Source organism: Drosophila innubila (assembly GCF_004354385.1).
Source record: "Drosophila innubila isolate TH190305 chromosome 2R unlocalized genomic scaffold, UK_Dinn_1.0 1_C_2R, whole genome shotgun sequence".
Lineage (NCBI taxonomy): Eukaryota > Metazoa > Arthropoda > Insecta > Diptera > Drosophilidae > Drosophila > Drosophila innubila.
This window is the reverse complement of record NW_022995374.1, coordinates 13,291,568-13,311,683: the sequence shown is the minus strand read 5'-3', so window position 1 is coordinate 13,311,683 and position 20,116 is coordinate 13,291,568. Positions and strand designations below refer to the sequence as shown.

Below are 20,116 nucleotides of genomic sequence, written 5' to 3'. Positions count from 1 at the left end.
TTTTAGGGAGTGAACAGCACTGCTGCCAGCTTTGGGATTTTATATCGCTAGCTCTGGCGCCAGTCGCTAAATCTAGCGATTATTAAATTTAGGTATTGCAAATTTCAAAATTCCATAACTTTGCAATAGAATTATAATTTAAATCAAATTTAAAATTCGAAATTACATAATATCAAGGTAAACATTTTAATAAAGGTGAGGGGAGAGAAGTTACAAATTTAATTCTGAAAATATGTTAAAAAATTCAGAAAATTTAAACAAAAACTGCAAAAATTAAAAAAAGTCTGTCTTCAATATTAAGAACAATTAAAAAATAGGTGAATTTTCTTGGGTGCAATTTGTAATTTGATTAAAATGGTACAAGCTGCCAGATCTGAAACACCTAAATTTGTTTTTGTGGAAACTTTTACATAGTTTTGCCAAAAATAAAAATAGCAAACTAAGCTGAAAATATATTTAAAATAGCCAGATTTCTGGCTAATAGCAATTGTGAAATTTTTCTAGCAAACGAACTCTGAAAATAGCCATATCTAGCTATAAAACAGCTAATTTGGCAACAGTGGTGGCAGCTCAACAATTCAGTGTCAACTGAATACATAATTATCATGAACGATTCAGATTCGGAATACGAAGAAACCGAATATTTGGTGTACGGAGACTTTCAAAATAATTTGGCACCACATCAATTGAAGCGCGAAGATGCTGCAATTAAAATAATTGGTATTGAGGGCGACAATCCTACGGCCGAAATTAATGGCAGCATATTTAAAGGTACAATCAACACACACCTACATACATACATATTAATATACCGGCAATTATTTATAACAATACAATTGTTGCAGGTTCCTATGATATGGCAATGGGCACTTATCTATTTTTCGAAAAAGACAATAATAGCGTGCCCGGAGATCCATTATTCGAGCCGGTTTGTCGACAACAATACAAATACGTCACTAAAACCGATAAAATCATCAATTTCGAACGGATCTATGTTGAGAATCTGCCCCAAGAGAAGCAAGAAGTGAAGGAAGAAGATCAGAATCAGACTGAAGCTAAGACATCAGATTCGGCACTGAAGCCGAATATTACTTACAAGGAAGCAATCAACAAGTTTGGCGACGAGCAGTAAACTTTGTATGTTCTAATATAATTTAAAATTAAATATACTAATTTCCATTCAAATTGCTTGCAGCATTATGGAAAATGTTGTGGAGCCGCCGCAGCCGTCTATAAATTTACGTACATTTCTAGAAGATTATAAACTTAAGCTAAACTGTTCAGAAAGTGTGCCCTTTTACTTTGACTGCAATTCGCCAGTGACTGCGGATGTGGAAGCCAGTTGTTCATTTGAACTGCTTTCATCGCCGGACGACAATGCAATCAGCGTATTCGAACCAGGAGCAGAGAAACAACGTCCTAATCTAACACAGCCGGATATGAACCGACATGTGCCCCAAACCTATGCAATGATAGCTAAACAAAAGATGAAATCCCGTCGGAATCCGTTTACGAGAACTCAGTATAGTCACCGCCTGATTGCGGAGCCAACAACCAACGGGATCGAAAACTTGACATTCGGCGATTTTGAGCTGCAGATAAATGTAAGATTTTATAGACCACCGCGGGCTACGCATCGTGGCTACAAATTGGAACGACCCGTTTTTGCTGAGGAATTCATTTGCCTTGGCTCCAACTATTTAAGCGAGTTGCGTGATAAAATATCCTGCATTTGCAAAGGCAAACGGTTTGTGGACATTAGCGGTGATCCAGAAGCGCCGCTGCCTCTGCTCCAAACAGATCCGGGCTATTTCTTTATAAATGACACATTTTACAATGATACACGCAATCCCAGCAATTGTGACTATTCCCAGGCGGTGCTGAAATGGGCAAGGTCTGCTCAAGGCATGGAGAGGGAGCATTTTGATGTCAAGTCCATGGAGACGACACGTTTTATCGATCTCACTGTTAGCCTGGGAGCACCATTGCAATATCTACACCATGGCAACTGTGAGCATCTGTTTGTGTTCTCGCAAGTGGAAGTATTGAGACCATACAGTAAATACATTAACCGTAGCTTGTATCCTTTTATACGAGCCCTGAACACGTTCAATCGTCGTTCGTGCTACATGTGCGGACAGCGTGGCTATCATTTCATTGTAGAGCAGTCCCGACGCCAGCTGCATGATCCGTCATACCTGTGTCGCAGTTGCTTCTACAGCTTCCACTATGTGGATGGCCAAAAGGTGGACCAGTTTAAGGCGTATCGCATCTACGATCACACGGATGACACCGATTGCCATCAGGATAAACAGGACACGAAGAGCAGCAGTGATGAGAGCACTGAACTAGACTAAGATTTAATTATACATATTTTAATATAATTTACTTTAATTTTATTTTGATAAAATATATGCAAACATAAATAATTCATACTTTTTGTTAAATAAATGTCAACAATAGTTAAACATATGCTCACAATCTGATCATTAGATATTTAATAATAGATATATATATATTTATATATAGGTAGTATACACAGTTAGTCAAGTAACTAAAGTAAGTAAATGCAATCAGCATGAAATTGGAAAAAAATTTTAAAAGAGCCATATAAAATGTGTGAAATGTTTTCTTTTTTAAAACCAATTACTTGACATACTGTACATTTTTAATATATTAGCAAAAGTTAGTTTCGACATTAGGAATCAAATGCAAATGTAACTTAACAATCATTTGACTTAATAATAGTTGGTTGCTTAAGGAGCTGCGCACACATATGTGTATTATTTTTTGTTTTTATACATATGATTCAGTATTAATATCAATTGGGCATACAGAGTTGACCAAGAGCAATGGTTAAACGAATTAATAAACTAATTTTGGCCAATAACATATGTGTATTCTATATCAATATGTATATATGCATGTAAATATATACGAATACAAATACTTAGACTTAAGTAATACAGTTATAGAGTAAAAACATACATATTTAGTATGGTATATATATAGTATATAGTATAATTTTTCGTTTTTTTCATAAATTTTTGTTTGTGCGTGGTTTAATTGCTTGCCATCCACAAAATGCTTTTGTTTTAGCTATGGCCTGTATTTTCACTGTTTCTGTTTCTCCTTCTCCGATCCAAGCAATACAATATCTATATTTGTTGGCAGTGCCGTTTAGTTGTCGTCCAGCTGCCTACTTAACCTCTTTGGTTTTTTCATTGTTATTTTTCACTGTGCTCTCCTTGTTTATTTTAAAGCTAATACCAGCATTGGCAATGCGCCTAGCTTTGGAATACCAATTCACGCTCAACGGATAGATACTCCAGCATTTGGGCCGGCACTGGCAGCTTGGCCAGATCTTCAACGGGCATTTGGGTCTGGAGCACACGTCGGCACAGATCCTGCAGCTTGGGCATGTTCAAGTATCGACTTAGCGGATACTTGAGTATTACTGGAAACGGCGGCTGCATTTCATTGGGAACCTTCACAAAACAGACGAAATTATCATTCGTACAGCGATGCAAGATGTCCTCAATCATTTCGACAATCGACTCATATTTCAATTCCTCAAAGTGCCAAAACTCATCTCGATACTCCAAGCGATAATGCAACGTTACGTTGACAATACGAAAGCTGAGCGTAAATTGGGAACCGCTCGTTTCCGAATCTCGAACCAAAAATGATCCTGTTGGCTTGTCACTGAGCTGCTTCTGGGAATCACGTCTCGAGATCTCACCCCAGTACCAAACTTGACTGCAACAACAAAAAAAACAGATGAGATACAAATGACTCATCATAAGATTATAACAAGTTTTTCACATACTTGAGCATTTCTGAACAGGCCTTATACATGACCTCATTTGGTGTATCCTGTCGTTCCAGCCACTTTCTCCTTATGAATCGCATGTAATCATGTGTGAACGGTAATGTGGGCTCAATGCGTATTGGCGGAGTCAGGAATTCATACATGGCATCCGTAGTGCCTCCATCACAGTCACAATCATCGCCCATCGAGTGCCAGTTGCGTAGTGCGCTTAAGCCCAATCCCATCTTCTTTCGTATACGGGAAAACATGTTCTTCTTGTCCTTACGCTTGCGCAGTGCTCCTCCAAGGTTGCTGCTATTGCTAACGGATGCATCTCCGGCTGTGCTCGAGCTTGCCTCCAAAGTCCCTCCAATTGGCTCATTATTGTTATTTTGCAGATGTACGGAATGTGAACCTGCGGTGACTGTTGAACTGGAACTGGCCAGAGCCGAATCCGACTTTTTGCGTCTGGTTAGTGAATGGAACCAACTTCGCTTTTCCTTTGTATTGGTTGCAGCTGCAGCATTGCAATTGCAAATTAGATTAAAAGTTGACAAATTGTAAACGAAATGTGCTTACTCTGTTCTACACTGTCCAATTGCTGACTAGCTGCGTCTCTAGCTCGATTCCGGGCTGTGATTGCCCCCGCACTCCCCCCACTCGTATTTGCAGCAGCAGCAGCACCTTGGCCTTGGTTTTGACTCCGGGAGTTACTCGTGTTCTTCTCACCGTTGCTCATATTAAACGATATCGGGATGATCCTCCCGTGATTTTTATCACATAATTAGCCTTAATAGGAATTCTGATGACTAACTTAAATTAATGATAAGAATAATAATGAAATATTTGTTTTCGTTTTCTTTGGAAGAGTGGTATTTTGTATACCAAGGTAGAATATAATTATCGATTGTGCTATCGATACATCGAATAATATGTTTTCCACTCATCGATAAGGTCGGCCAAATATATCTATCGACTTAAAACCATTCTGGCCATTCTCGAAAACGGCGCGTAGTTTTCAAATTGTTAACAAAAGCTATTATGACAAGTCTAAACAAATTCAAAATTAGATAAAATAAAGGTGAAGGCTAGAAATTCGTCACCATTCGGGGGAAGGACTTTAAAATTCAGTTCTAAAAAATTATGAGAAATTCTAAAAAAATTTAACTAAAATTCTGCAAAAATTGAAAAAAAGGTAAGTATATGAAAACTGAACTAGATCAGATTTCTGGTCTGGCAACTTTAACATAAGTGTCAACATTTTATCCGCCAGGTGGCAACATCTTTCAAAAAAGCCGAATGGAGTAAAAAATAATAATAAAAAAGACAAAATGATCAATATTGCAATGCGAGTGGATCTATCCAATTTTTTTAGTGATGTCCGCAGAAGCACCTTAATATTTATAGATGAATCATTAGAGAATATCAAAGATGTGCAGGATCACATACAAAAGCTTTTTCGATTGGTATGTTAAGTTTTGTTCAATTTGAATTATTTTATTAATGCGCACTTGTCTTATGTGTATTAGTCAAATATATGCCTGCTGACACAGGATGGATGTTATTTGTCGCCAAAAGAGTCCATTAAAGTGCTCAGCTCAGTTGAGTCGCTGAAGGCCTGCAAATTTCCTGAGGATGAGTTACAAGATGCCTCTGTTGTGATTAACCTGGCCGAAACCAGCAAAAAACGAAAGAATCGTTCGGCAGAAACGGAATTGGAATTCTCTAGCTCTACACCAAATAATCCCAAGCGAACCAAGAGCAAAAATGATACATTACAGTCCCCATTGAAAACAGCTATTACAGATAAAACGAATGAGATGCGTCTTACCAGAAAGAGCGCCAAAAATGCAACCAGCCAACAAACTGCAATGTTTAATGAAGCTGAGAATCTCGAGGTATCGCAAGACTGTAGTGTCCATAAAACTAACACTACTAAAACTTCTCGGAATTGTTCACAAACTCAAGGGGAAACAACAGACAGAGATGTCAGCATGAGCTCCAAATCCAATAATCACATTGTATACGAGGATGCGGAAAAGGAAGTGATTCCAGCTTTGGAGACGAGCTCCCAAACTGTCAAAGTTAATCCCGTTGATGTTGAGTTTCATTCTTCATTAATGGATGACTACTTCAGTTCAGTGCGCAGATTCAAGTTGCCTTATAAACCAGATCCTGTTAAGATCCTAGAAGACATTGTAATCCCAGCACCAGTTAAAACACCTGAAAAGAATGTACAAAATGTTGATGAACCATTAGAAGCGCAGGTGGCAACTGATAATGGTGCAACTGAAGCTGAAGTTCCAGTTGAAAAGAAACTAGTTTCTAATAATGAATCCTACGAATTGGAGAAAGAATGTCAAAAAGTTGATAAAATTCCAGTTACTGAAGCATCTTCAAAAGTAGCTGAACAGAGTTTATTGGAATCGGACTCGGAAGACGATGTGATGGTGCTGGACGATACACATTTGGATGACTCCAACTCGGCCGAAATTATAACTGATATGTTGCCGAATGCTGAGCCATTAACAACATTGCCCAATGTGGGTGAAACTTTAATCTTCAAGCTGAGCAAAGCAAAGCGCGCCTTACAATCATCAGCTAAAACCGATTACATTGCTGGCACCTGCTCCTACATCAATCGACGTACCAAATCTATAACAATAGCAGTTATTGGTAAATATAAATCCAAGATTCGCTTTACAAATTTTAGAAAATAGTACTAAGAATACCAAAATTGACAGAGAAAAACTAGGAATACAAAACTAGGAAAATGTACTTTGCAAAATTAAAATTAGATAACGCAAAAATTAGAACCCAAAACTTATAATATCTTATAAAAAAAACTTGGACAATCAACAGGAGTCAAAAAGAACTAGTTTTTTTTTTCAAATATTAATATTATTAAAATTCTCTACTTTATTTATCTTTCCCTTTTTTTATATTTCAGCTTGTGGCAATGCTACCAGGCAAGTGTTGCGTCAATATAGCAACAGTCTTGATGATTCCACCGATTCAGACATGATTTTAACTGTCAACTTTAAGGAGATGATTGATGCCAAAGTAATTGTGTCTGCGGTGGATTAAGATTAAGAATACAAATTAAGCAGTCGTACATTTTCATGTTTATATATTTTCATAAATTGTTAATGTAAACAATCAAATAACATATAAATGTACGAGTTCATTCTTAGACTGAGTGCGTCTTGATTTGTTCCATCAGCTCGTCAGCCTCCTCACCAGACTTGACGCGTAGCAAAATGGATGTCGCCTTGGTCTCCTCCGGCGTTGGTATGCACACCATCATAACATTGTTCTTACCCAAACGCTGGCAGGGCAAACCTTTGCTCAGTATCAGATTGATAAGGATGTTGCCCAAATTGGTGTCGGCGCGCACCAGCATCTGTGTCTTCTCCGAGTCCTTGACGGGTTTCAAGTACAAGGTGCCCACGCCACGATCTGCAAAGTCTTTATCCTTTTTCACAAACACCTTGCAGCGTTTTGAGAATGTAGCATCATCTTCAACTACCTGTTGGTGTCATAAAATTGAAAATTGTGTTATTTCTACCTGACCGCAATTTAAGAAATGTTTACGTTACTTTATTAAACTCGGCTTTTGGTGGTGTATCATCCTCATCCTCTGCTGCATCGCCAGCTGTCTCAATTGCTGCTGCTGTCGGCGGTTTCACGTTGCCAAATGAAAATGTTGTCGATGGGGATGTAAATGAAAAACCAGCTGACGCTGATGCGGAAGTCTTTGTTTCGCTGCTGGCTGCTTTGCCGAATCCTGTAAACCCAGAAGTACTCGGTTTATCATCGGTTTTCAAGCCAAAACTGAATCCATTCGTCTTTGGCGGCGATGTGGCAGAAGCAGCAGTAGCAGACGCATCTGCACTGGGAGTTTCTTTGCTGGAAAAACTGAAGAAACTCGGTTTGGGTGACCCATCAGCCACAGTCGGCGAGGATTTGACGCCAAAGCTAAAAGTGCTGATCGGTGAAGCTACGCTAGATGTTGCCTCCGACTTGGTGGATGAACCTATTGATGAACTGGACGACTTCGGTACAGTGCCAAATGAAAACTTGGGTGCTGCGGCGATTGTCGTTGTGCCGCCACTGGTAACTGTGCAGTTGGGCTTCTTGCCCAAAGCTGTGGACGGTGAAGTGGTGCTGCCAGCTCCAATTGAAGTGCTTGGTTTGCCAAATGAAAAGCTCATGGTTGCAGCTGCAGCTGGAGCTGCAGATGCTGTTGTTGTTGTTGCTGCTGCTGTGGTTGTTGCATTGCTTTTGCCATTTTCCTTTTGCTGTAATTCCTTCAATTGCTTGTCGTAACTGTTGAATACTGGAGTCAGAATGCAATATGGATTCTTATCCATGTGCTCCTTTAGGAATTTCATTACGGACATATTCAATTCAGCAACAGAATCGCGAAATTCCGCCGATGTGGTTGTTAAACTGTTTGCAGTTGGTTTCTCAGCGGATACGGATGATTTGAACATTGGTTTTATGGGTTCGGTAGCTGAAGCATTGCCAAAAATTGAGGCGCCACTTGATAGGACATTACTTGTTGATTCATTCTTCGGCTTTGCTTCAAATGAAAACATTTTGGCTGGCGGCGGCTTATCAGTGCTGGCACTGATATTGCTGCTTGGCTTTGCAGCGCCATCAGGAGCCGTCAAATTAGTTAAAAATGCAAAGGGAGAGGCGCTGCCGGTGCCGGCGGTTGTAGACGCTGCTGGTTTGCCAAAACCTGCATGAAATCCATACAATTCAACAGAATGTTCAAAAGTGCATTCAAAAGAGGAAACATACCTGAAAATCCGCTAAATACACTGTTGCTGGTGCTGGCAGACGCTTCATCGGCATCAGATCCACCGGCTCCCGCCTTGCGTCTTGTGGCCTTCTTGATAACGCGTGTTTTCAGCTCCTCTGGCGGCGCCGTTTTAAATGTGCCCCTCTCTTCTGGCTCTTCATCCTGATCCCAGTTGTCATGGTTCAGATTTGATGTTGCTTGTCGCTTACCAGACATTTGTAATTACTTGTTCTTCTTGTAAATTATATATTTATTAGTTGTTGCAGCAGCAATTTTTTTTTTGCAGTGAGAATAAACCGCTAGTGCTGCCAGGCTGTCGAGCTGCAAACAAAATGTGATGTTTTGTTTTTTAAACTGATGTGGCAGCCTTGAATCTCTGAAAAATTACCGATAGTTTGAACGTCTGGCACCCTTTCAATTCAACAAAAGTGCGAACAGCCTTGCAACTCTCGAAAACGAGCGCGCTATATTAAAATTAATCAAAAAATTAATTTAAATTGCAATAAATAAAGTCATTATGACAATCCAATTAAATTCAAAATTAGATAAAATAAAGGTAAAAGAATCTAAGAAGGTTTGAAGTTCGTCGTGAAGTTCTCAGGGTGGCAGCCTTTGGGCAACACCAGTGCTGCAAAGTTTTTGAGGTGAAGCTAACGGCATGTAGCGATAAGTTTAAATTTAAGTATTGCAAATTTCAAAATGTAATAAATTCATCATTTTTAGAAAATTTTCTCTAAATTAAAATTAAACTTTGAAATTACATAAAATAAAGGTAAACATTTTAACCAAGGGGAAATTTAATTCTAAAAAAAATATTAGAATATGCAGAAAATTCCAACAAAAATTCTGTAAAAATTGAAAAAAACTCTAGCTTAAAAATTAAGAAATTGTCCAAAAAGAAAGGTGCAAAATATTAAACATACCAATTTTGACATTTGACCCAAAATTGTACATATTGCCAGATCGAAAAATGTAACAGAGTGGCATCATTTGGGCCAGGTGGTAGCGCTTGGACATAAATTAGCTAAGTTGGCAACAGTGGCCAGCAAAGCAGCAAAAAATTGCAATATTAATAATAATTAAATTCAACCGTGGCTCGGGCTCGCACAAATATAATTTAAAAAAATCAATTGTATGTACAGTCAATTGTCGAGAACCCTCGACGCTTGTGAGCATTGTGGCAAACTGTTGCGGGGTGTAAATATGCGCGGCGCATTTCTCTACTACTGTAACATTAATTGCGCTTCGACTGCGACTGCGACTCGAATTTTGCTGCAAGATGAGGCGATCAGGTGGCGCGCCTAAAAAGTGTACAAAAATACAAAATGTGTCTACCCAAATAACATGTCCAACGGAAGCGTGTGTAAAAGTTTAGAAAGTATATACAAAAAAATAACGTGAAAATTGGTGCAAAAGGAAAGAGAGTAGTAAGCACTCCCATACACAGACGTACGTGCCAACACCAACACCATCAAAAACGCACACTCTCACGCACACATACACATATACGGGACGCACACTAAAAACACGAAGGCATCGTAATCGTTGTCGTTGTTTTATCCTGCTTATTCTTGTTGCCTCGTCCGTCGTGCGATCCTTTGTTGTTGTCTACAGCAGCAGCAGCAGCTGTGCCGTCTGCTGCTTTAAGCTGAAAACGGCACATAAAACACATTCGTGTCCGGGTCGTGTTACTGCCTTTGCCTTGCAATCGTCATTTGTCGTGTACTCGTTGTTATTGTTGTTGCCTGGGTGTCCTTGAAGTTCAGCTGCCCGTTTGCTGTTTTGTTTAGTGCGTGCCAAGCAAAATAAAATAACAGTGTGTGCACAGAAAAACGTAAAAAAGCAACAATATAAAAATGCCGCCAGCATTAATTGGCATCTCGGAGTTTGTGGAGGAGACGCGGGATGATTACAATTCCCCCACCACCTCCACATTTGCATCCCGCATGCCGGATTGCCGTCAAACGATTAGCATATTGGAGGAGGTAAGCATTAATTCTTATTCTCTCTCTTACTCTCTCACTCCCATTTTTTAAAAGGCTCAAGTGTTATTAAAGTTCAAGGTAGCTAATCAATGATCCAGCGCTATAAATTGCATGCATGCATACACTCTATTATACAAACGCCCCCACAGAAAAAAAAAAGTTGTTTATTATGTATTTTTCCGTGCCTATGCAAAATCAAATTGAATTGGCGCTGCGCCAAGTGAGCTCCACAATCATCCGCCTGTCCGGCCACACTCTCCCTCTCTCTCTCTCTCACTCTCTCTTTATCCCTCTCTCACTCTTTTCTCATCACTCTTTCTTATTTCTGGGGCTGCCATACAAGTTGCAATTGTTCTACGATGACGTCGTCGTCGTCGACGTCGACAGCGCGGCAAGTGCAGGTGGTTTCTGTTTCTCAATCAAAATTAATAAATACTCGAAGTGCATATTCGTAAATCAATGCAGCTGCCTCCAGTTTCCCCCCTTTTGCTTTTGTCGTAGCCACATAAGAACGTGGGGCGAAGATTTGTATTTATTTTTAGTCATTGCAGCTGTTGTTACTCCCCATAAAAATACAAAAATACAACAAACACATTGCTATGCGTTTGTTTGCCGATAAGGACAAGTGCGGGCGGAAGGAAGGGCGCAAGATAAAGCAGTCGCCAGACGTCAGACTTTCATATATATTGCCACACATATGTGGCATATATTTAGCTTAAAATTGTGGCATACAACACGATCAGAGCTTATCAATCAAGTCGCCAACGCCCCATATGATTACGCATCAATGTGTATGCGACTTTAGATATGTATTTATTTAAAAAAAAACTCTGTGCTCCAATTCTTTTGGCTGACAGCGCACGAGCCCCATTGCAGCGCTAAAATTAGCTGAACTGAAACCGTAACCGAAATTCTCTTTCAAGAACCGAAAACCGAAACGCTTGTACCGGTACGATTCTGGCAAAGTTACTAAGTCAAAGCGTTGACAAACTTCCAACTGTCATAACTTGATGAAAACTGACCCAATTTTAATTTGGAATGCCATTTTGATCATGATTAGGTCTCTTAATTCATTATGCATTCAAATTTTGTTATTTTAAAAATTTTATTTTTATTTTTCGACTATCGAATCCATGGTTTCACGTTAATGATAAGGGTCCCCCTTTGAAATTTTGAAAATTCAAAATTTTGAATCTCAAGCTTTTACTTTTAATCAACTTCTTATATCGTAATTAGTATAAAACGACACTTTAAACTTGATTCTGAGGCCTTTCATTTTTTTGTAAAAAATCATGTCAAAATTAAGAAATATTTTGACTTGTAAAGTTGCTAGGTCAGAGGCTAGATCAACTTAGAACTGTCATAACTTTGGCAAAACTGTACCGATTTTCAAGCGGAATTTTAAATATATAAACCGTTAAAAATTGACTTAATTCAAAAAAATGTATACATTTAAATTTATATTCACCTAAATCTTTAATAAATTAAACGCTTTTAATTTCATAGATTACAAGTTTTGCATTTATTTAATAAAAATTTATACTAATAATCTATATATTTTAATTATTTGATCTCATTTTTAAATATTGTCTTTGCGCCAGTGTGCACTTAAATTGGCTCTAATCTTTTTTAACTCAAGCGGGACGTCACGTCATAAACACGCCCAGATTTTTGTTTGTTCCTGACGAATGTTTGGCAGCAAATTAAATGTTTAATATTTAATTTCACTGATGGATTTTTATAGTGGGCCCAAGTGGCAAATCAATAAATGAACCCAACAGTTCAGACACACCTTTCCTTTTGATTGACTTTGTTTTGGCCCAACTGTAAAACGGCTTAAAATAGAATATTTTTTATATAATAGATATAGATATACAACTGTATACGACGTTATAAATATTTATATACACTTGTGTCTGTTTGAAATAAGTATTAAATCTTAACACATACAATAAGCGTATTATTTACAGAGCAGCTTATTCATAATACAAACATAAGAACATAAATATAATGCCGTTTTCGTCCAAAAGTAACTTGAACACAGGTCTGACCAAGTTCGTCTTTTGTTATCAACAGTGAGAACGGCATGAAAATAATACCAAAAAAATAAAGAATCAAACTCACTTGGTCGCTAGAAAGAGAAACGGAAACCAGTTGTTGGTTGTTGGCTTGACCAACTTTATTTGTTATTGTTCTAAGCGATTTGCGTTCCAAATATTTGGCATAAACTTTTGCTACAAATGTTTATGAACATGACTAATCTTTATTAGCACGTTTCCAAGTCGCCAACATCTTCACATATTTAGTTCTTATCGCTGCCCACTCACAACCAGCTTGCTGTTATTCCACAAAACCCCAAGTATCAAATTGCAATCGTAAAATGTTCAGCTGATCAAAGTATTTTTAACAATTACGTATACATGTGCAATTTCTATCTAATCATTGATTTGCTCGTAACCAGGAAATGTTAGTCAAGGCACAAATACTTTATTGTTTATGGTTTAAATTAGTAAAATTACACTAGCATATATTCATTTTAATTTACAACAGGAACTGCAACAAAAAAACAACCCGAAAAATGATCTGACTCAATATATAAGACTTTTTTAAGATATATTCGAATATATTAATTTTGAATATATAATTAAAGTACTTTTTGTTTATATATTATATTTAGTTATTATTTCATATTCCCCTTATTCTAACCAATATAAGAAATATTCATTAAGTTTGCTGCGTTTTTTAAAATAATCACCATTACGTACGGTCCCTGCTTTACTATATCAATTGTAATTTAATTAAATTTTCTTGTGCCACATATTAAGTTGCACAAACACTGATTGCCTCCACTCAAGATTGTGTTTAATTCAATTAATATTAATTGATGAGTCAGGAGGTTAAACGAGTTAGAAAAGTGCATGAGAAATGTGCTTTTGTTGTATTTTCTGTGAGCTTTTAAGAAACACTTTTAAATAAAATATGTACGTGAATCTTATGTTTTGATCTTATATAATGTATTTCCGTTTATGGATTAATCAAATGTTTTGTGTATAGAATGGGCTTTGGAGAAGAGCTTTTAATGAACAATTCTTACATAAGATATGTGTATCTTTTAATTTAAGCTTATCTAATGTACTTATTTATAGCTTAATATTAATCTAATCTTTTTGATTCCTCTTCCTTTCTTTGAAGCGTCTGGAGTTTGATCGTGAGGGTCTGACAAAGCTAAAGAAGGCCGTCAAAGCCATACATAACTCTGGCAATTGTAAGTGGAGATAGTTACATACTTATATCGAAAGATTGTTGGATTAAATGACTTTTTATGCTTAGCTCATGTGGACAATGAAATGTTTATGATGCGCGCATTGGAGCGTTTGGGCGGCAAGGTCATTGATCAAGATGAGCCCGACATTGGAGCGGCTTTTCTCAAGTTCTCCGTGGTCACCAAAGAGCTAAGTGCGCTGATGAAGACGCTGGTAAGCATATCATATACTCTTTCACTGACCCTGAACTAATATTGTTGCTCTACATTTTATTTCAGATGCAAAATATCAACAACATTGTCATGTTTCCGGTTGACTCGATGCTGAAGAGCGAGTTGCGTGGCGTTAAGGGCGATATGAAGCGTCCATTTGATAAGGCAGCCAAAGACTATGAGGCCAAGTTTATCAAAATCGAGAAAGAGAAGAAGGCACAGGCCAAGGAGGCGGGCATGGTGCGTACTGAGATTGATGCCGCCGTTGTGGCCGATGAAATGGAAAAGGAGCGTCGTCTATATCAACTGCAGACCTGCGAATATCTGCTCAAATATAAAGAGATCAAAACAAAAACTGGCATTGAGCTGCTCCAGCATTTTATCGAGTATTATCACGCGCTGAATAAGTGAGTTTAGCTGAGTTGCATATTAATTGAATGTTTTCCCTTATTTGTTGTCATACCCTGTACCAGAGAATGTATTATCGCTGTGTCAAATTATGTAACAAAATGAAGAAGGTGTATAAAGTATATATATATATGATAAGTATCAACTGAGTTTGTCTGTCTCTCCGTTTGAGCCTATCTGTATTTATTAAATTGATCAGCGCAGTCATAAAAAAGTTCTGCAGAACACTGATAGATACTAGTACAGGGTATTACACTGTCGAGTGTGCTCGTCTGTAATCTTATGCACTAGTTTATTGTGCACACACTTATATAATCAAAACAAAAAATACAATTACTTGTCATTGCAGTTACTTTAAAGATGGTTTGCAGACAATCGAACACTTTGGCACGTACATTGGCGATCTGAGCGACAAGCTGCATGTGATCAAGCAGAAACAGGACGAGGACAGACGCAGTCTGTTGGACTTGCGAACATTGTTGCGCAGCACACCGGACTTTGAGCGTGGAGTGGATAATGTGCCGTCGTCGTCGTCGGAGAATCGCAGCGTTGGAGCGGGTGCCGGTTACTCGCTCCATCAGCTGCAGGGCGACAAGCATCATGGCGTGACACGTCAGGGACATCTGCTCAAGAAGAGCGAGGGCAAGGTGCGACGTGTGTGGCAGAAGCGTCGTTGTCGCGTCACCAGCGATGGATTTCTTGACATTTTCCATGCGGATGAGTCAAAGCCGCCGACACGGGTTAATCTGCTCACCTGCCAGATCAAGCCGGTGCCGGATGACAAGCGTGGCTTCGATCTGATCAGCTGTAAGTGCTCTTCAACCATATCTACATTACTTAATTCTCTAACTCAATTCATTTTCCACTTTAGACAATCGCCCATATCACTTTCAAGCGGAGGATGAATCGGATCAAAAGGCCTGGATGGCCGTCTTGGTCAACTGCAAGGAGAAGGCGCTGACCAAGGCCTTCCAGCATGCCAATCCCCAGATGAGTCCCAGCCTGGTGGAGCTACAGAAGACCGTGATTCGTTATGTGCAATTGCTGCCGGGCAACGACAGATGCTGTGATTGTGGTTCCCGCAACGATGTCACCTGGATAAGCTTAAACTTTGGCATACTCGTCTGCATACAGTGCTCGGGTGTGCATCGTGATCTGGGTGTCCATCATTCACGCATCCAGAGTCTCACGCTGGATAATTTGACCACAGCGAATCTGTTAATAGCACGTGCCATGGGCAACAGCACCTTGAATGACATTATGGAGGCCAAACTGGGCAGAGGAAAGCTCAATCATGAGAGCAGCATGTAAGTTAGAATAAAGATTCCCTATACGACTTTTGACTAGTAGTACCATGATAACAAATTCTTTTCTTTTTCTATAGGGAGGAACGCTACGATTTCATCCGCGCCAAATATGTGGCCAAGCGTTATGTAATGCGCACCTGTGCGGATGACAATGATCTGCGTTGTGATCTGGAGCAGGCCATTGTTAATGCGGACATGAGTCAACTGCTGCAGGTGTGGGCCGAGGGAGCGGATCTTACCTGTTCGTTACCTAGTTCTGATGCGGGTGAAACAGCGCTACATTTGGCCGTGCTACGCGAGGCAGGATCCACTCTTCACATTGTGGATTTTCTCATTCAAAATATGCCGCCCAAGGGCTTAAATAAAGCCACCAATCCGCCCGGTCTGCTGGATGTCACCGGCAAGAATACGCCATTGCATCTATGTGCTCTGCACGATCGAAGAGAGTGCATGAAGCTATTGCTGCGCTCTGGCGCGGATTATGAGCTTCGAAACTCTCAGAATAAAACAGCGCTGGACATTGCCAAAGAGATGGGTCACAATAGCTGCAAGGAGCTGGTAAGTGCGATATCCCGTAAAAGGATTAATGTATACATTTTATAAGAAACAATAATATTTGCTACCTTATTTGCAGATTGAATGTGCCATAAAGCGAGAGAAGAGCGCCTTTGATCACATCAACACCGATTGGAATCTGCCCAATGAGGATGGCTCCACGGATTTCAGTGACGATGAAACCGTCATCGATGAGCGCGTAAGTCTGGACACTTATAACTGCAAATGGTTGCCTTCATCATATATTTTTATTCATATTTGTATGCAGAAATCACGCTCTCGTCCGCCCAGCTTTGCTGGTGGGGACTCGCCAGTATTGCGCTCACGCTCCTCCACATGCGACTCCATCCAGTCCAGTTCTAGTCCAATCGCCAATTGTCCAAGTCGACAATTTACGTTGCCCAGCTACACACAATCCGCCGGCACGTCTCCAAAGCAGCACACGAATGTTGGCCAATATCTGGGCAGTGGCAACAACTTGGGTGTCAGCAGCAGCAGTGGCAATGGAGCTGGTGGCTCTAGTCCCAGTTCTGCCTGCAGTCAAAATGTTCGCGCTGCTCGCAACAGTTTAAACATGCAGAGTGAGCTGGCACACGTGACTGGAGCTAGGAAATCCACGTCTACGGCAAACATGAACTCGCTGAAGAAGCGCACGGCGCCTGCTCCGCCGCCAGGCACTTTAGGTGGTGCCCCGACAAGCATATTCTATGGCACACTGCCACATCCGCCCAGGCATTCGCAGAATATGGATGCGAATGACATACGCGCCATTAATCATAAGAATCAATCAATGGATGTTGCTTATGGCACCTTACCGCATATGCGTAGCGTGGAGAGCTCACCGCGGATTACAGGTGGCTCTGGAGCTGGCGGAGGTTTAGCTGGGAATGGCAGCAATAGCAACTTGACGCCAGCCATGACGTCCTTTGGGCATAAGCGTTCTCCCAGCGGCGAATCCTTAAATCGTAATATTCATCTGGCGGGTGCAAAGCTGGTGTTGCCTCCGACTGGAGAGTTGCCCACACTTAAACATGTGGACAAATCGGCACTAATGAGACCCAAAATACCACCACCAGGTCCACCGGCAGGTAGGCAATCTCTCTACATCCCCTTTTACTACATTTATTTACATTTCTGACTATCTCAACAGAACGGGAAATACCAAATGGGCAGTCAAATGAAAGCATCAGTTCGATGGACGAGGGACCCATTGCACCGCCTCGCAAGGTAAGTTGTATGCAACCCTGGTTCAGATGGAGCCAAATGGGAAAGCGCGTTGCCGCTGAGTTAAAGCTGGAAAAACATCGATGTCTTCAGTGATTCCATCGAATTAATCTATTAAGAAATTCAAGTGCTAGAATTTAGACATCGATGTTTTTCCAGCTTATCGGATGAGCACTTCCGTTTTTAAATGTATCCTGTGTATTCTCCTGTAATTCACAAATTTCAGCGCAAGCAACAAAACATGTTGAGATTAGAGCATTCCAGCGAGGAAACGGTAAATGGCAGACATACAAAAGAAAAAAACAATTTTGCCGTTCTTGTTGTTGTTTTTATCATACTATTTTATTTATATCTTCCACTAAACGTGTCGTATGCATTTATTATCGATAGCTCTTCTAACTCCATGCGCGCATATCTAAAAACTTGACAACTTTTGTGTGTTCTGTGTTTCCTAATATTTGTTGCACTAACTCTAAAATTTACTAACACTTAAGAAATACAACTTAACTAATTAATACGCTTGTAATTTATTAGCTCATCAATCAATCTGGGAATTTCACCGACTACGAGTCTTGGCACACGGATATGGATTCGTCAGGTGGCGGTTTGGATCACTCGGCCGAGTCAAATGTATCGTCCAGCGACAACGATCGACTCAATTCATCACCCGATAATCAAGGCAAAAATTCAACTGGCGTTGGATCAGCTGGCAAATTGCTTTATGTAAGTGTTCTTGTCCTACATTAAAAAGTTTACTTAATTATGTATGTTAATTGTGATATTTCAGAATGGTCAACGTCGTTGCCGAGCTTTGTATGATTGTGTTGCGGATAATGATGACGAACTGGAATTTAAGGAGGGTGAAATACTGATTGTGTTGAATGAGCGTACAGATGACGAGAATTGGATGGAGGGCATTATTGAGGGTCATCCGGCGAGACGTGGCATGTTTCCCGTTAGTTTTGTACACATGCTGCCCGACTAAATTTGACATCTTTGATATTATGACTATATGTGTGTCTGGGATTGATAGTATGTATGTGAGCGCGCATGTGTGACTGTGTGTGTATGTGGATTATTATTTATTACAAGTTTTTATCATAATCCTACTATATATATATATATGTATTTATTTGGTTTACATCGTTGTAAACAAACATACAAAGCTTATACAAAAATGTCTCAAGCGAGAATTGTAAATCAAATCGTTTACATTTTTTTTTAAAACTTATTAAAAGTACACAATATGTAAACCCAAACGTATTTACTATGTATTTTAAATTTAATACTTTAACCATTTTAAAGCATATACTATAAGTAGGCTCCGCTTTTAATTGCTTTTACTACTGAATATGTCCTGCAAATGTGTTATAGGCTATATATAACTATCATCATATTATTAACTATATATCTATCTTTACTTGCTAGCCAAAACAAAACACATCACGCTGTCCTCAAAAAGTTACTCTCCAATGCTGTAAAAATGAAATATATGTACGTCTTTAGTTTGAGCGCAAATCGAAATTGAGATCGATGAAATGATGTATTGATATATGCTTAACAATACGCTGCCATATACATACAATTATATCTATCTGTATGTACTAACAATAAAAAGCCGACCTGGTCTGACTTTTTACTTTACATGAACTCGTACACAAAATATGTAATACTGTTGATGGATTTAAATGAAAGTTTATAAAACAACGTTAATAAAAAAAGTTTACTCTGATTAAAGCTTAACTCAATTGCAAACGTAAATTTAAAACACAAATTCTATTACAGTATAACAAATAGAAAATAAATATAATGCTATAAAAACATAAGTAAACCTTTCAACCCCTGTACCTAGAAGTTGTTACCAATTAAGCACACATTATATATGTATATCTAATTCCAAAGCGCAGTCTAGAGAGCAACATAAGAATTGTGGAGTTGTTTGAATTTGTTGTATACCATACATCATCATTATGTATATGTAAACTGTAGATACAATTTTTTTTTAATGTACACACCACCCTTTACATTTTGTATACACATTTCAGTATTTATTTAGCAAAAACCTTAATATTATATTATAAAACATATTTGATATTATATTTAAGAAAAATAAAAGAAAAACTCAACGCTTATTAAATATACATACATATAAGGTTGTGTTTTTACCAAAAAACCAAATTTAACTTTTAATAAATTGGATACCGGGCTTAAGCGTAATTTGATTAAATCGATCTGTAATCATGCAGATTACAGTTGCATCTAATCAATCATAACAAACTTTTAAATTTCGCGCCAGGATCTAATTATGACCGTTCAGTCGATAGGATTGCAGCGGACGGTCGATAGACAGTAACTATCGGCATATATTGCAAAAATGCGGTACTGTAGCGCCACCTTTTGGTTATTTTGCGAATAAAATACGCCACCTATGGTTTTGTGTTAAAAAGAAGATTGTGACGTCACTCTGTATTATTTAGTGTGCCGCACTTAAAGTTTAATTAATTAAATTACATTCATGCTGTTTAGAAATGTGGTACATGT

At 38.9% G+C, this 20,116-nt stretch overlaps 6 protein-coding genes across 7 annotated transcripts; 4 read left to right on the top strand and 2 right to left on the bottom strand.

The window, feature by feature from the left end:
* Positions 1-553: 553 nt before the first annotated feature.
* Positions 554-1,287, top strand: LOC117784225. Its single transcript, XM_034621898.1, has 3 exons — positions 554-771; positions 846-1,137; positions 1,196-1,287. The coding sequence occupies exons 1-2, from the start codon at positions 606-608 to the stop codon at positions 1,130-1,132; spliced, it is 453 nt and encodes a 150-aa protein (XP_034477789.1). The 5' UTR covers positions 554-605; the 3' UTR covers positions 1,133-1,137; positions 1,196-1,287.
* Positions 1,015-2,433, top strand: LOC117784223 (snRNA-activating protein complex subunit 3). Its single transcript, XM_034621896.1, has 2 exons — positions 1,015-1,137; positions 1,196-2,433. Exon 2 carries the CDS (start codon positions 1,200-1,202, stop codon positions 2,355-2,357), a length of 1,158 nt encoding a protein of 385 aa, XP_034477787.1. The 5' UTR covers positions 1,015-1,137; positions 1,196-1,199; the 3' UTR covers positions 2,358-2,433.
* A 606-nt stretch (positions 2,434-3,039) lies between these two features.
* Positions 3,040-4,692, bottom strand: LOC117784224. Its single transcript, XM_034621897.1, has 3 exons — positions 4,391-4,692; positions 3,830-4,328; positions 3,040-3,759 (listed from the first exon to the last, which is right to left on the bottom strand). Exons 1-3 carry the CDS (start codon positions 4,548-4,550, stop codon positions 3,288-3,290), a joined length of 1,131 nt encoding a protein of 376 aa, XP_034477788.1. The 5' UTR covers positions 4,551-4,692; the 3' UTR covers positions 3,040-3,287.
* Positions 4,693-5,093: 401 nt separating this feature from the next.
* On the top strand, positions 5,094-6,986 carry LOC117784296 (coilin). The gene is made up of 3 exons (XM_034621995.1): positions 5,094-5,277; positions 5,341-6,487; positions 6,762-6,986. Exons 1-3 carry the CDS (start codon positions 5,143-5,145, stop codon positions 6,896-6,898), a joined length of 1,419 nt encoding a protein of 472 aa, XP_034477886.1. The 5' UTR covers positions 5,094-5,142; the 3' UTR covers positions 6,899-6,986.
* Positions 6,925-8,934, bottom strand: LOC117784295 (nuclear pore complex protein Nup50). The gene is made up of 3 exons (XM_034621994.1): positions 8,621-8,934; positions 7,411-8,558; positions 6,925-7,340 (listed from the first exon to the last, which is right to left on the bottom strand). Exons 1-3 carry the CDS (start codon positions 8,835-8,837, stop codon positions 7,002-7,004), a joined length of 1,704 nt encoding a protein of 567 aa, XP_034477885.1. The 5' UTR covers positions 8,838-8,934; the 3' UTR covers positions 6,925-7,001.
* A 716-nt stretch (positions 8,935-9,650) lies between these two features.
* LOC117783278 (arfGAP with SH3 domain, ANK repeat and PH domain-containing protein) lies at positions 9,651-19,369 on the top strand. Of its 2 annotated transcripts, XM_034620599.1 has the most exons (13): positions 9,651-10,606; positions 13,799-13,871; positions 13,937-14,082; positions 14,148-14,488; positions 14,839-15,296; positions 15,361-15,796; positions 15,874-16,354; positions 16,431-16,550; positions 16,620-17,439; positions 17,502-17,578; positions 17,802-17,849; positions 18,110-18,298; positions 18,363-19,369. In XM_034620599.1, exons 1-13 carry the CDS (start codon positions 10,478-10,480, stop codon positions 18,558-18,560), a joined length of 3,516 nt encoding a protein of 1,171 aa, XP_034476490.1. In that variant the 5' UTR covers positions 9,651-10,477; the 3' UTR covers positions 18,561-19,369. The 2 variants fall into 2 exon arrangements, with proteins under 2 accessions (XP_034476490.1, XP_034476491.1); XM_034620600.1 differs by lacking the exon at positions 17,802-17,849 and having other exon boundaries at positions 10,478-10,606; positions 18,363-18,560.
* The last annotated feature ends 747 nt before the right edge of the window (positions 19,370-20,116 follow it).